At 36.5% G+C, this 15,429-nt stretch overlaps 1 protein-coding gene across 2 annotated transcripts in view; it reads right to left on the bottom strand.

The window, feature by feature from the left end:
• LOC146462324 (uncharacterized) overlaps window positions 1-11,801 on the bottom strand; it is a 28,446-nt gene extending 16,645 nt beyond the window's left edge. The window contains exons 1-6 of one of the 2 annotated variants that reach the window (XR_014857177.1): window positions 11,753-11,801; window positions 11,619-11,672; window positions 10,886-10,939; window positions 9,348-9,437; window positions 9,056-9,092; window positions 6,391-7,699 (exon numbers count right to left, since the gene is read on the bottom strand). Coding sequence is in view for 1 of the 2 variants with exons in the window: in XM_085085886.1 (XP_084942012.1) it covers window positions 6,624-7,699; window positions 9,056-9,092; window positions 9,348-9,437; window positions 10,886-10,939; window positions 11,619-11,651 (1,290 nt within the window). In the remaining variant the exon portion in view is untranslated. Of the gene's footprint in view, window positions 1-6,316; window positions 7,700-9,055; window positions 9,093-9,347; window positions 9,438-10,885; window positions 10,940-11,618; window positions 11,673-11,752 lie in introns of those variants that run through there. The other variant, XM_085085886.1, reaches the window with a different exon arrangement.
• Between the last annotated feature and the right edge of the window lie 3,628 nt (window positions 11,802-15,429).

Genomic DNA, 15,429 nt, shown 5'->3' with positions numbered 1-15,429 from the left:
ATTGAAATACTTCACCGAAATAAGACAAATTTAACCGTTGTTACTGTAGAACTAACTTGGCTATGACCAAAAAGAGAAAAAACTTTAAATATGCGATAGAATTCTGGTATACTTTTTTGATTTCATAATTTCCATGTGTCTAACAACATTTTACTTCTCCCTTCTTTTTTGAACCTGAAGTCGTTTTCCGTTTCTCTTTAAAAATCACTGCTGCCTACTCCATTCTTTGCGTTGAGCCACAAGAAGACCACCAACTATATTTCATACATTTTTCGCCTCTTAGACTTCCCACGATCGAATCACAAGGAGCAAAGTGTAAAAATGCAAATTTGCAACAGACAGGACAACATGTTTACCGATCGATGTCCGCCACAACTACTACGACGTTTTCTTTACAAAACCTCATCACCTTAAAAATAACCTTGTTATTTACCTTCCCCTCCGAGATATGCGATATATTCACCTCATGCCGCACCCGAGGGCGTAGCACATCTTTAATTTAAAATACAATCAAACCCGTATTAATCCCAATCCCCGGGTAAATGAGAAGTGGCCGCTTATTAGAAATTAGCATAAGGCCCGAAAGGAACGTCACTTTATTGGAATACAAACACGCTTAGAGGCTTGTGATTCACATACAAATACAACCTGTTATTTAAAACGTCGAAGATTCACCGAACTTAAGCGGAGATAAAATGTCTTCAAAGCGGTCTGATTTCTCTTCTGATTTCTGTTTTCTGGTTTTTTCTTCTCGCCATCTGTGTTACTTTTTTGTGTCTGTTTGTGTGCTCTTTTTAAGGTGTTTGTATATGCTGTATGTTTCATGTGATTTTGTCGTGTATCTAGTCACTGTGATGTCCTGCACTTCCAAAACCTTGCGATTTTCTAGCTCCTAGGCATTTCCTCACATATATATAACATATACTCAGTGTAAAAAGTAATTGTATATTATATATGTTAAGTTAGTGACATACCTTATTCGTACTAATTTTCGCGGGCACTTAATTTCGCGAATTTGGAACACGAATATTTCGCGAGCATTAATTTTCGCGATCTGGCAAAAAATGATAAATTTAGGGCATTTAATTTCGCGAAAATTGACAAAAGACACACTTAGAAAACCGTTTTTTATTGAATGATCACTTAAATAACGATTGATTTACAATCATGATTTGCAATTACGTAATAGAGATAGCGTTAATAATCACAGACAAATCAAGCAAATACTACAAATCAATCAAATGCTTCTGCAATATTGTACTTTAAAATAAAAGTCAATTGTAAAAATATGATTTTAAACACCTATGCCACACAGTTCGATGACTGCACGAAAAATTCAAGGAAAGAGCTACATGTACAAGAAGAAATGAGTGATTCGAATGAAGAAAGTGCTGAAGTAGAAGATAAATAGACTGATGACAATTACCATGTAGCTATAAACGTAGTTAATCATTGATTAAAGCAATTATGGAAGTATATTATTAAATTTCGCGTGTTTAATTTTCGCGTATCCTAATTTTAGCGAGTCTTTAATTCCGCGATTTTTTACAAATCGCGAAAATCGCGAAATTAAAGCCTCGCGAAAATTAGTACGAGTAAGGTATAACAATTCGAAAATTTTTAGCAAGGAAATGTGAAATAAAGTTATTGTTGTTGTAGTCGCACAGCTCCTCACCCTGAAATCATAAACTTAAGGGTCTGCGAGGTAATTTTTATCACTGTCAATAAACAACAACCAAGAACCGTAGTATCCTTGCGAGACAGGCGTAAGAAATTAAGGGAAAGGCAAGAGGGGAATCGGGCCGTGCGTCCGAAGTGAGAGAAACGCGCGCGTCACCTGTCACCCAAGCTATGTAACCTAGAACAATAGAAAGAATTCGATATTTATATATCGTTGGAATCAGAGCTTACAAAAGAAGAATCAGTAAATAAATGGCAATTAAGGCTAACGCCTCACTACGTGTGTTAAATTTTTGGTGGTCGCTATAAATAAGGGTAAAAACATTTGTTACTAAAATAAAGACGTTTTGTTAGCAAAAGAAATAAAAGCTTTTACCTTTATGCGATTAGCAATCCACTTGATCCTGAATGGTTTGTTTTGATCACGTGGTAAAGTACAATCTACCTCGTTTGCATACTTAGCAATCAAGTCAATACGTCATATCTAAAAATAGCAACTGTGACGTCACGAAGACAAAATCTGCTTTATCCTGATTGCTTCGTTTTGATCACATGGTATCATCCTTGCAGTATCATTGGTTACACGCTATAATACCCTTTTAAACTACTAACAAAGTTTCAAGACCTGACGGATGTGAAAAGAAACCTGCACAGCATTTTCAAACTGGATTGCCACGTTGTGTTCTCGTATTTTTCCGGGAAATCCTGAAAACAATGTTTCTACAAGTCTCGATTTTGCTGCGTCTTTTTTAAATAACATGCGGAGTCTGACAGTGAAACTATGATCAAAATTTTGCTTCCACTTTTCTCATCAGCTTTAAAAGTAGAAGTGATAAATATACTTACCACGCCAAATTTTACAGAGAAATTCTAACGGAAAGACCAGTTATTTTAAACGTGAAGTTCAGGTTCGCTTTGCTGCCATTTCTCGATTCCAAAAATGGCCGGGATCCACATAAAGAGCTGGATCTAGTTGCATCGAGAGGAATATGACGTTTTACACTCAACACAAAATGAAGTTCAAGATTCAACCAACCATTTCGCTTTTCACTGCCGTTAATCACTGCAGCAGACCTCTAAGGAAACGAAAAAGTTTGGCTGAACGAGGTCAAAAAGTCCTCAACAGTTAGCCTAATTTAGCTTCGGTAGCTTGAAAAAAAAATTGCAAACTCTGGAAGCCTTTCTTTGGTAGTCTAGTGGTAAGGTTCTCGCTTGGAAATCCGACGAGCTAGTTTTGTGTCTTCTTTGAGTCATGTCTTTTTCTATCTTTAAAAACTAGAGAAAAGCAGCTTAGTGTGTGATTTATAACATCCGCCATCAAGTGGGAGAAAAAAAAATTGCTCGGACCAGAAATCTTTTGAAGTGTGTTTTGACAAATGACGAACATCAGACTGCAATTCATGTTATAGGAGATGTTCATGGTGTCCGCTTTATCAAGAGTCAAAACAGTAAAATTGTTATGTTTGTACCACGAAAGTGTCCGTAATTCCGTGATAGCGCGAGTCCATAATAGCAGGAGTCAGTTTCAGTCAAACCCCTATAGCTTTCGCCGGGTATCTGAATTTTGTCCGTAATAGCGAGTGTCCGTAATAGCGGCCGGGGTGTCCGCAAGGCGAGAGTTGACTGTAGGTAGGCCTTAATTCTTCAGATCTCCTCCTTGAGTTACGCTCTTTAGGACCATGATCCCAGATTAATGCAAAGACACCGTTGTCCGAAAACTACCTCAACCAACGTTCGGTGACATCCATATTTTGTTTTTTGCGCTTCTCAATAAAAATAGATTGTTTTAAGCCCATGCAAAGACATCTTCGCCAAACTATGAATTTGAAATTTTTAGCCAGTAATGAAGAAGCAGTATCGTATACACTGCTCCTTGTAAGTTGAGGTACTCCTTTTGTCAGTAATAAATGTTGAGAGTTGAAAACATTTCCGGATCATATTTGGTATTTTCTTCGATTTTATTAACCGTCATTGCCAAGTTATGTCAATATTAAAGCTACTAAATGCCGGCTTAAACTTCGGACGGAGGGGTGAAGATGTTATCTCAAAGAAAGGTACAAACAAAAAGCTGTCAGTCCTATAAGATACGTTTTTTGAAGTTTAAATTATTTCACAGCAAATCATTAGTAAGTCATCCCTACATTATGCATTACATTAGCGAGTGAAAGGACTGGTCTCCTTGCTTTGGTCTTGCATCCTACTCGGTTATGTTATACTGCCACAGAGCTTGAGAGCATAGATAAGCGGTTACAAGAGAGTATCCATTCATGATGTGCTATACAAGAACAATGTCACAACAAGCGAGTGCCTATGGGATCTGCTGGTCGCTTCCAAAAACAGATGTCCAGAGGGAGCTCATTTTGGAGTACTTATTCATTCTATTTAAAGCCCCGCATTAAGTTAGGCTGCTGTTCGCAGCTTGTCTTTTTGCACAAGACATTCCTACCTTCCAACGCTTTCAGGTTTCGTTTGCAGTTTCTCTTGCTAGAGGCCACCTCCCCACCAGGAGTATGGCAATTAAATTTTCATCCTCTTCCCTCATTGCCATTATTTTTGTAGTCGGCGGGCGCGCGTCAAAACAGTTGAATGGAAAGGGAATGGAGGCTAAATAACACTTTTTCAGGATCGCTAGATGCTTATAAAACGTGAACCTGCAAGTTAAACTACATTTATGAACTCCGAAAGGTGGCAAGCGCTTGTTTTCATACAACAAAGACAACAAATTAAACAACAATACACACGAGATTGTGTTTAAAAGTCAATTTTTTATAAGGGTTTTCAAAGTCTCTTTCCCATACCTTGTGTAGTATGAGATATATACTCTATATTCAAGTTCACAAAATCTGAGAAGCCGTTTGGCACTTTGAGTCTGCTGACGCTATTTGATGCAGTTGAACATTGAGTCATATGAAGAAAGCGTTTTGTTTGGTTGGCTAAAAGTAAACAACTCGCCCACACCTCAAATTCGAGTTTAGGGGAATAAACGTTCGCACTCATGATTTCTTGTAAAAATATCTGTCACATGTTCACAAAGTTCTGCAGCGTTCACAAGGTCTTTCTGAAGCTGGTATTTTTTTTATCATTTGTGCTAACACGAGTTTGCCGGCTTGCTTTGTCGTGTCAGCTAACCCAAATTAAATTGAGTGCTTCTACCGATAGTCTCCCACGAAAATTGATATTCCACAGCAAGCTTCAATGGCCAGGTGTGTGCTTGTTTTCAGGACGCATTCTATTATTTTATTTGTGTTATTAAATGTTCTTCCCAAATAAAATCGCTGAAACTGTTATTTCGAGTTTCGACCTTTTAGACGAACGATTGAAATTTAACAAGCCAAACAAAAACAACCAGTGAAAGCTACTGGCCATGGCTTTCAAATGAATTGAAAATATAGATGCCATTTTCTCAGTTTCTTTTCTTTTGTTACTTGTTCAGGGCGGCGAGCGAGTCGCTCGAATTTTTGGTCTTGTCCGTGTCGTCTCTTAGAAGTTCGTCTTCCTTGTGGTAGTGATCCATTTATTTATCCGTGTCCATAGTCGAATAATATGAAGAAACGTTTTAATTTTGTACAGTACGCCAAAAACCTAAGATGACCTATTAAGGATCACACAAAAATTCATCTCCCAGGTTCGCTCCTCTCTCACGTGACTCCAAACGACCAATGCCCATTGATAAAGTGGCCCAATTGTTCTTTGAAACAATAGGGCAGTAGACTAGAGAGAGCAAATATTCAGTCATGACAATTTAGGAACGATCTGTCCCCATCCCAATTCGTTAACAGAACATCAATATTACCTTTATCAAAATACACGTGATATGTTTTAATTTCTTCCTTCACAGGAAAACAGTTAGTTTCATCTACGAAGTGCTGCATAAGCGTTTTAGAAGCAGTTAAATTTATCGGTACAACTTTGGCAAAATTCTTCTTGGAACACATCCTGGAGTTAGCTTTGGACACCTCCCGAAAGAGCAAAAACTTTGCTCAAAATCATTTTGTGATTCGGACATCTTGCATGAGCGCCTCAAATATCAGTTTAAACCATGGTAAAACAACTGAGTGAAAATATCAGTTTCGTGGGAAATGGTCTTTTTTGTGCAGATAGTCCTGTTGCCTTCAAGGGATAGAAAAATGTGACTTTACGTAAAATGAATTATCACATCCAACATTCTTACTCTACATTTTTTCGCATTCATTATTTTTCAACTTTTTAATTATTGATTTTATGTACAGTCCCATTTTTATTATTAAAACCAAAAACGGTCAATTATATTTTAAGACATCTTTCCTCGGAAACAGGGCACTGTGTCATGTGTAGTTCTCCCGTTATCTGCGCCATTATTCCACGGGTTGTGCTATTTTCCCCGCTAACCGCGCTCCTTTCCCGCGACCCTCCTTATTTCGTCCGGAAGCGAGGCTATTTTTGTGCTAAACGCGGCCAATCGTAAGCTCAAAGATCAAATATTTGACATTTTCTTGTTTTTCTTTACCCTGTGCGCAGGTAGCATTTGTGAATTGTGCGACTTCTGGTTCGGGTCAAAATCCCTTACAGTCTCCTGGTTATGTTTTGTTTTGTGCTTGACTCATACTCTTGAGCAGGCTCTCTCCGGGAAATTCAGGGGACAAAAAGCAGACAAGTGTTTCATGATCCGAGCAAAGCTTTATTGTTAATTCTAGTAAGTAATTCTGCATTAACACTAGGCGAGCACTAAACCGAATCTGATTTTGTATCTCCACAATTCCTTGGTCTTTATGCGATTGTCTATCAAGAATACTATGTATTAACTTTATTGTTCCATTCACAACTATTTCCGAAATTGATTCAGTAAAACAAAAATTTACAAATCGTTCCCTGTTGTGTATTATTAGTCAGCAATCAAAAAGCTTTCATTCTACTGCTAATTATAAGTTATTTTAACCTTGGATCCAGATCTTTCCTTCTTGGCTCTACACCCACTTGTACAGGGCGCTGTTTATGTTGTATTTCGGGCTGTAATGATTTGCCACTGCCAAGTAACTATGACCCTTGTACTCAAATGACGTCATATCGTATGCCCCGTGTGTTGCAATCTCTTGGTACTTGACGAACTGTGCTCCAGAGGCCTGGTACACAACTGACTGTGTGTTGTGTTTCTGACTGGAATCGTAGTGATTGGCCACACCCAGGTACGTTTGACCGCTGATCACAAATGGATGCCAAGCGATGGCTCCACGAGTAGAAATGGACTGAAACAAAACGAACTTGTTACCATCCCACCTGAAAATGAACGAGTTGGTGTTGTAGCTGCTTCCAGAGTAATGATTGGCAAAGGCGAGAAATGTGTGACCATTGATATTAAAGGACTTCACATCCAATGCTCCATAAGTCTGAAGAGACTGCTGTTTAACAAAGCGTCCTCCTGACCACTTGAACACAGTGGACTGAATAGAATACTTCTGTTTGGAGTTGTAATAGTTTGCAAAAGCGATGAAAGTGTCATTGTTTATCACAAACGCCGTACATCCAAAGGCACCTTCAGTTGCTATCTCCTGAAACTTGTTAAACTTGCTGCTGCTCCATTTGTAGATGACTGATTTAGTGGAGTGGGTTCTTCCATCATAGTGGTTTGCCACTGCGAGGTATTTTTCACCATTTATCATGAAAAACGTGAAGTGGCTTGCTCCTTTTGTAGATAAGCTCTGAAAGACGGCAAACAGCTTTCCATTCCACTGGTAAATAACCGAGCCCAGTTGGTGGGTTCCATCGTAATGATTGGCCACAGCGAGGAAATGTTTACCAGCGATCAAAAAGTACTCAAGACCTTGCGCGCCTGTAGTTTGCAGGTTCTGGTACAAAATAAATTTTCCTGCTGATTCGTCCATCTTGTAGATCATGGAGCTTGTCTTGTACTTTCTAATGTCGCCATGGTAGTTGGCAAAAGCAAGAAACAGACTTCCATCAATGGTGAAATGTTCCACATTTGCAGCTCCTCGGGTTGGTAGGTCCTGAAGTTTTTCAAAGAAGTGAAAACCTGTGGAGCATTCTTAATAGGAAAGAAAAGGTTGTATCATTAAGTTTCAGGCATTTTACAGTATATTGGAACATGTATTCAGAGAAAGACTCCTTTGTTCAGTGTAACAATGTAAAAATGTGGCATTATATGATTGTGGCCAATAAAACTGCATGTATATCGAGGCATAAAATTTGCAGGAGTGCGTCAAACGTATGCGTAATGATGGAATTAATGTGATGGTATACGTGAGAGAGATATCTAGGATTCGTACTCTTTTGGGCTTTAAAAACGCATGACTTTCCATGACGTTTGCACTGAGGTTTTCCGTGATAAAGGGTTTGAATTTAACAGCGTCAAAAAGGGCAGTGTTTAACTTATTATAGGAAATTAACACTCGTGTTGATTAAGGTATTCGAAATGAACGCGACTTAAATTAATGCGAATTGCAGGAAAAATTACTTCCCAATAAAGGAAATAAACGCGAAAGAGGAGATAATGTTTAAAAATAAGGGAAATTAACGCAACTGCCACAAAAAAAACAGAATTTGTTGAGACAACAGGAACAAATTTCTTTTAACACTAAGTGTAAAGATCTGAAATGCAAACAATGTTCGTGGAATTGCTCCTAAACGTTGGGGTTAATCCACAGAATCTGACCATTTCGAGCGTTCTTCACAGTGTCCATCATACCGGGGATGTCCACTTTGATACAACAGTGCTTTTTCCTTTCTGAAGTGTATCGAGAATTTGGTGCGAAAATAGTGGAAATTAAGCTCTTGGAAATTAATGCACCACTTAATAAAAGACGCGAAAATTAACGTTAACAAAATTAACGCGAATTTTTAAAATTTCGCGTTAATTTCCTATAATAAGGTATTTCTACTGAGTGAAAATGTGTTTCCTGGTTCCCTTTTGTTTAATTTTTGTCCAAAATGACTTTCCATGGCCAAAAATTAAAAACCACGACTTTCCAGATTTTCCATGACCTATGCGAACCCAGTGGATATCGTATTATTGAGTCAGTGACCGTCACAGGCAGTCCCGGAACAGAGAGACCTGAGTTCTCGCAGCAGGAATCGGAACCTATTAGAAACAAGTCAGTTTCCCAAATTTACAAATCAAAGCTAACTAAAAGAAATCCGAAGTGGGAAATGGAATTGACCTGAATTCCAATGTCAAAATATCATAAAGAAGCATTGATTAAATCCAGAATAAAGCTTCAACAAGTAAAGTGCTAGAATTTTTCAAGAAAGAAAACAAATGTAAAAACAACTGTTTGATATGTTTAAGAACAATGAAACTGCGTAAAAAGTTCTGAGAGAGCCACCAACGTTTTCAAAGTGATAATAGGATTGTAAACGTAATGTATGAGATAAATGTTCTTACCAGCTGCACAGCAAGCTGATTTACTAGAGGATGAACCCTGAGATGCACAAAGTAGGAAAAAAAATAGCTTGTTATACCACATATCATTAACAGCAAACAGCTAAAGCTTTAATGTAGTTGAGCAGAAAAAATGGATTGTTATACCGAACAGCATATAACCTAAAGCTTCAATTAAGTTGAAGAGTAGTATACTCAAAGCAAGAAAACATTATTACAGTAAAGGCCAACTAAATTTCCCTTACACTTGTTTATATACTGAATGATGAACAAAGAAGGGTAAACATTTCACCACCTTTGCATCACATGTTCCCGGCATTCCTTTCTGCCCTGGTTGTCCTTTTCCTCCTTGTGATCCTTTGTCTCCAGGAGATCCTTTCTCGCCCTCAGTAAACAGAAAAAATAATTATCAATGAAATTAATTACAATTTATAGTATTTTCAGTTAAATGTCAAAAGTAGTTGACAATTGCTTTTAATTAGTTTTATTGTACTTTACTGTAAAATGAGATTGGTTAAAAAATGAGCCACTTTGTCAACCAATTAGAAATAAAAAAGAACCTACTTGATACTCGCTCACATGTGTTTCCCTGCACTTGGCCTATTAAGGTGAATTTGCTTTGAATTCTGATCACTTTATTCTTTGTGTTGTGCACATTTAATATGTTGTGATCAGTTAAAGTGGTTATTTTTGCGTTTATTCATCTTTCTTTACGGAAAGCCAATCTATCAATGGCACTATTGAGTCATTAGGGTTTTTACTTTAAAGTTTATAAGTAAGTATGTAAGTCCATGTAAGTAATTACCGTAAGTAAGTAAGTTTATTTAATCGCATATCACATATTGCATATGCAAATATGAGCGAAGGCCAGTGCTATTAAAACTAGGTAGCAGTGATTTGACTGGACAAACCTGGTTTTAAAGCCTGATGGTTTCATCGTTAGAACTGTGAAGTTCTTACACATGGACCATGATTGTATATTTTGGAGGAGTTGTATTTGTAAACAGCAAAAACTATTCCTGCATAGCTTTATAAGACGCAGAAAAATAATTAAACCACAGAGAGCAAAATGAACCAGAGTAATACCCCTGAAAGCAACATGGCGATGAAAAATTCATATGAAACATTTAGTACCCCCAAATTTGCCTGACCCACCCACTTTTGCCTGGAGTGAGCACAATGTTAAATAAAACAAGACATTAGCTTTACTTTTCATGGTTGAGTAAACATGAGAAATCCTTCAACCATCTATACAGGCTCTTTTGTGTAGGTCCCTTTCATTTTAAAGACAGTAATAGGCTAAGTTCTTCTTTATTTGCCATAAATTGCCCAAAAAAAACGTGAACTCTTGTTCAACTTCTTATCCTCTTCACTACTTACTGTGGAATTAGGTCTACCAGTAATTTTCAAATGCCTCAATAAACTTTAAAGTGCTACTACAATGAAATTATTGCATAATTATCCTTTTCTCTTCAGATTTTGAAAATAGATTACTAAATAGTTACCAGGATTGCAATTTTTATCTCAATATTCACGCTGTAAGTCAGATTACTTTTTCATAGTTTTTGGTTTTCCCTTACTGCCATTATTCGATTCGCAAATGGCCAGGAGCGAGGAAAAAGGGTGGGACAAGCTGAAACCCCTGGGAAGTGAAGTCATACATGTATGCGCAATGCTCAAAACCAACAAGGCTAATTAATATTTTTCCTCTGTTTTACTTTCAGAGGAACTGGAAGGAGAAGATCACAACAACGGCAGTTTACTGTAAAATTATAAAGAATTCCATCAACGTTAAAACTTTTCCTTTAAATATTAAAGGCAAAATAAAAATACCTTCATGGAAGCATTCCCATCCTTTCCTTGCATCCCCACTTCACCTTTCTCTCCCTAAAAAATGAAAAGAAAAGTACATGTAATTACTAAATTATAACTATTAAAAGAACGGATGTTGTCATAGTTACTCCTGGAACAACTACATGTAAACACACTCAAACGTTACGTTCCATTGACTGTATTCTGGAATAAGAATTAAAGGGGAATAGCTGTGAGATTTCTCTTTTTAAATAAATTTGGGATGACATTTCGACAAACTTTTGCTGATGTACTTTTATTTATTTTTAAATTAAAAGAGCCATTTTGTACTCCAGTAACTCAAAAAACCTATTATGAGGGAGTTATTGTGATCATTGCATGTATTTCTATTCTGGAGTAGGGTCAATCAAACGCACCCTAAAACTCTTTCAACTGTGTTATAGCATCTTGTCTTCAGGTTTGTCAATTATTGCAATCCTCCCCTATGAGATTGCATGACTAGCCCAAAGAGCATCTGCACGGAAACTTACTGTATTATGATCTTGAGAACATTCTTTTTATACATGACTTGTACAGTCTGTTTTGATCATTAGTTTTTAAGTCAATAAGTGAGACAGAGCTCAAATTAATTGAGAACCTTAAATATTTGAATCTGGAAAAATGTCATTACTTCACTCAATGCAGGATAGTAATCATAGACAATAGTCATCTTTACATGTGCAATAAAATACAAAACAATAATGAGTACATGTACCTTAATACCAGGATTACCATCCAGTCCCCGCATCCCTACTTCACCTTTGTCTCCCTGATAAATGAGAAAAAAAGGTAAAAACTAAATTCTTCTAACATCAACAAAAGCAAGATGAAAAAAAAAAAACTATTAACCTTTGCTCCAGCTCTGCCATCCTGTCCATCTTTTCCTGTGTTATAAATAATGGTCATGAAAAAATCATCAATCATTAATTTTTGTCTGTACACACAAGTATGAGCTGAATGTTTCAGTCTTGAAAGGTTAATAATTAACAATTATTCTACGAGCATGCATTAGATATGAGATGATAGATAGCCAACGAGGTGCGATGCGCCGAGTTGGCTATAATCATCTCATATCCAACAAGCACGGGTAGAATAATAATTTGTTTTATTGAACACAATCAAGAAAAATTGCTAGATCTTACTGATTTCGCTGTGCAAGAATAAACAGCAGAAAATTTAATCGTCGCCATTTCTCGGCCATGGTATACTGGCTCATATACCATGGCCGCTAAGCCAATCAAATCCCTCGAATTGCATTATACAATGATTCAGTTTTTAATAATTACGTATATATAATATTTATTAAGTGCTACTGTAATTCAAAATTTTATCTTAGTTTCCTTTTATCTTACAGCATTCACAAGTATTAAGGAAGAAAGTACTAGCCAAACCAAATTTTAAGTACAAGTAATTTCAATAGTAAGCTCAACTATTTCAAGCTTAATTTCCACATTTGGTTTGCCTTCATCACACAATACAAAAATCTCCGTAAACTCTACAGCTGTACTGTACAATGGGCTGAGTGGAAAATTGTGATGTCATCGTATCCTTTCACTTCACTGAGACTCATCACCATTATCTTGAAACCTGCCACTCTCGTTAGAACTGAAATGAGAGCCTTAATATTCTTTTAAAGTAAGGAACGAACTTTTTCTCACTTTTGTATGTGTCGCCAAGATGATAAGATGATGTCATGAGAGGGAAGTTGCTACACAAAATTTCGCTGCTCAAGACTAGTTGCTGATTGAGTAATGGTGGACACATTTTTCTTTACTTTTGGGTAGCCTATTAAGGGTATACTTTTGTCAGGCTGGTGGAATTATATCTTTTCTTGCAGTTTAAGGTACTGTATGAATATTACCAGCCGAAGCACAAAATTCTTGTTTCATAAATTTTCGATTTTTGTGGCAGCTATAAGCTCTTTAAAATAATAATTACTGACGTAAAATGTATATTGGGAAGCTTGTGGTTGATGACAGTTTGTCTGTCAGTTCCCAGATTGTCTGACTAAAAATTTGTCCACACAAGTTATATACATGTAGATACATGTACATGTTACCAATTACTACAGTGAGGCCTGAATTTTGGCCAGATTTTTTTTATTAAGATTCTAATATTAAGCCCCATCAACATAATTTCCTTAGTTAGTTTCCAATTTTTACTTTCATTTATTTCTATTTTTTAACACTAGAAGGTGGTTGTGTGTTGTGTGTACATGTGCAGTAAGAGAGTTTACCAAGATTAGTGTTGAGTTACCTCTATTTTAAATAACAGCAAATGTTGTAGGTTAAAATGAATACAGGATAAAATGATTTCAACCTAGATTGATTTGTATTTTCCTTTGTTAGGGTTGGGTAATTAATATCTGAAACAAAGGTTAAGGAAAATACAAATCAACCTAGGTTAAAATCATTTTAACCTGGGATTCATTTTAACCTACAACATATGCACCTCCTGGGGTTTAAGCTTGGGCCTTTCAACATATCCACTGAACTAGCCAATATGTGATGTAAAGTTCAATTAATTTGTTTGCAAATATTTTAAACTTCATAAATGTACACAGTAACATGTGAGACATCTCTGAAAATCTGACCAACCTGAATGCTTGTAACACTCAAGGTAAGATGAAAGGAAAATATATTATACAGAAATTGTGCCAACAATAATAAGTTATAATGTGCTCAATATCCCACAATTTGATTGAAATAAGAACATTATTATACAGTCATTAAAGTACTTGAAGAGAAAAATATATTGAATTCTTGAAAAAATTTGACTGCATCACCACTGACTCCATCGCGTCCATCTTTCCCGGTGAAAGTAGAAAATCAAAATGATATTGACACCCACATTTAAGCTGATTAGAAACTTGCATTGTTTTATACATGAAGCTGCAGCAGGAGGACCTGAGGCAGTGCAAACGTAGTTACTAAAACAAGGAATGACCTAAAATGACTTAAAATGATCTAAAATGACCTAAAATGACCTAAAATGATCTAAAATAACCTAAAATGATCTAAAATGACCTAAAATGATCTAAAATAAATCCGAAATATTCTAAAATGATCTAAATGAAGTGAAACCAAGATAAAATTACAGAATTACAGAACTGAGTGCTTTAACCAAAAAGGCGGATACAAGGAAGCTGCTGTGAACTGCCGGAAATACCGAAGAAGACTTGAAAAGCGCAGATGGTTGCACGTAAGCTGATTCAATGACAAAGTTGCGTAAACAAACCGCACTAGAGCGAATCTCTTTTTTTGGTCAGTCCAAAAGACCCAAAAATATTGACACCGCCCAATTTTTTTTGGGTTCGTTTTCCGGTCGCACATTAAAAGCCACACGACAAGGCTAAATTCTTGTGTAAACACTGATAAATTAACGCTTTTGTAAACAATGTAATTAAAGGCATATACAGTAACACGCAGTTAACAAGTCAAGGGTAGCACATGAATAAAAGTTAACTCTGTGTCAGTTCCATGTAAAATAGCTGCATCAATCAAAACCGCAATGCTGGGCGAATCATAGAACTTTGCTTCGTACCAATCAAAACCGCGTTGCTGAGCGAAACTTGGAACTTCGCACCAATCAAAACCACGTTGCTGGGGAAAAACTAGACACTTTGCATCAATCAAAGCCGCGGTTGTGATACAGTAATTATCGGGAATTTCCCTGAAGAAGTCTCCGATACAGACAAAACGCGTCGGAAATAAACAAAAAGTATATAACTACAAGAAGTCTTCCTAGTCTTTGTTATAAAATTAAAAAAAAATAAAATCATTTAAGATTCATGTAAAATAGCTGCATCAATCAAAACCGCAATGCTGGGCGAATCATAGAACTTTGCTTCGTACCAATCAAAACCGCGTTGCTGAGCGAAACTTGGAACTTCGCACCAATCAAAACCACGTTGCTGGGGAAAAACTAGACACTTTGCATCAATCAAAGCCGCAGTTGTGATACAGTAATTATCGGGAATTTCCCTGAAGAAGTCTCCGATACAGACAAAACGCGTCGGAAATAAACAAAAAGTATACAACTACAAGAAGTCTTCCTAGTCTTTGTTATAAAATTAAAAAAAAATAAAATCATTTAAGATTATTTTAGATCATTTTAGGTCATTTTAGATTAATTTTAGATCATTTTAGGTCATTTTAGATCATACAGTACTTTGCAGGTTTAAAAGACAAGCACGGTTCAAGTTATTGAGGGTAAAATTATATAGAAAATGCTTTGAGTTAACGGAAGATTCGAGTTATCAAGGGGTCGAGCTACCATGGGTAAAATTATAGTCAATGTACTGTAAGACGGAAATCCAGGGGAACTTGGTTTTGGTTTGAGTTACAAAAAGTAAATGTACTGCCACTGTAAAACTAAAGCCGCCATTTATTTATGGCCCAATAGTTTAATCTGTGCAGCACAATTCTAAATTAATTAAAAGATTCCTGAAACATTTAATAAGGCTCAGGTTACATACAGCTGTACGTGTACATGTACATAATAAGTATTTATGTTTAATTGACACT

This window comes from Pavona decussata, unplaced genomic scaffold (genome assembly GCF_977016875.1).
Source record: "Pavona decussata unplaced genomic scaffold, jaPavDecu1.1 SCAFFOLD_190, whole genome shotgun sequence".
Lineage (NCBI taxonomy): Eukaryota > Metazoa > Cnidaria > Anthozoa > Scleractinia > Agariciidae > Pavona > Pavona decussata.
Note: the sequence above shows the minus strand (reverse complement) of the source record. Positions and strands in the feature narration are given on the sequence as shown.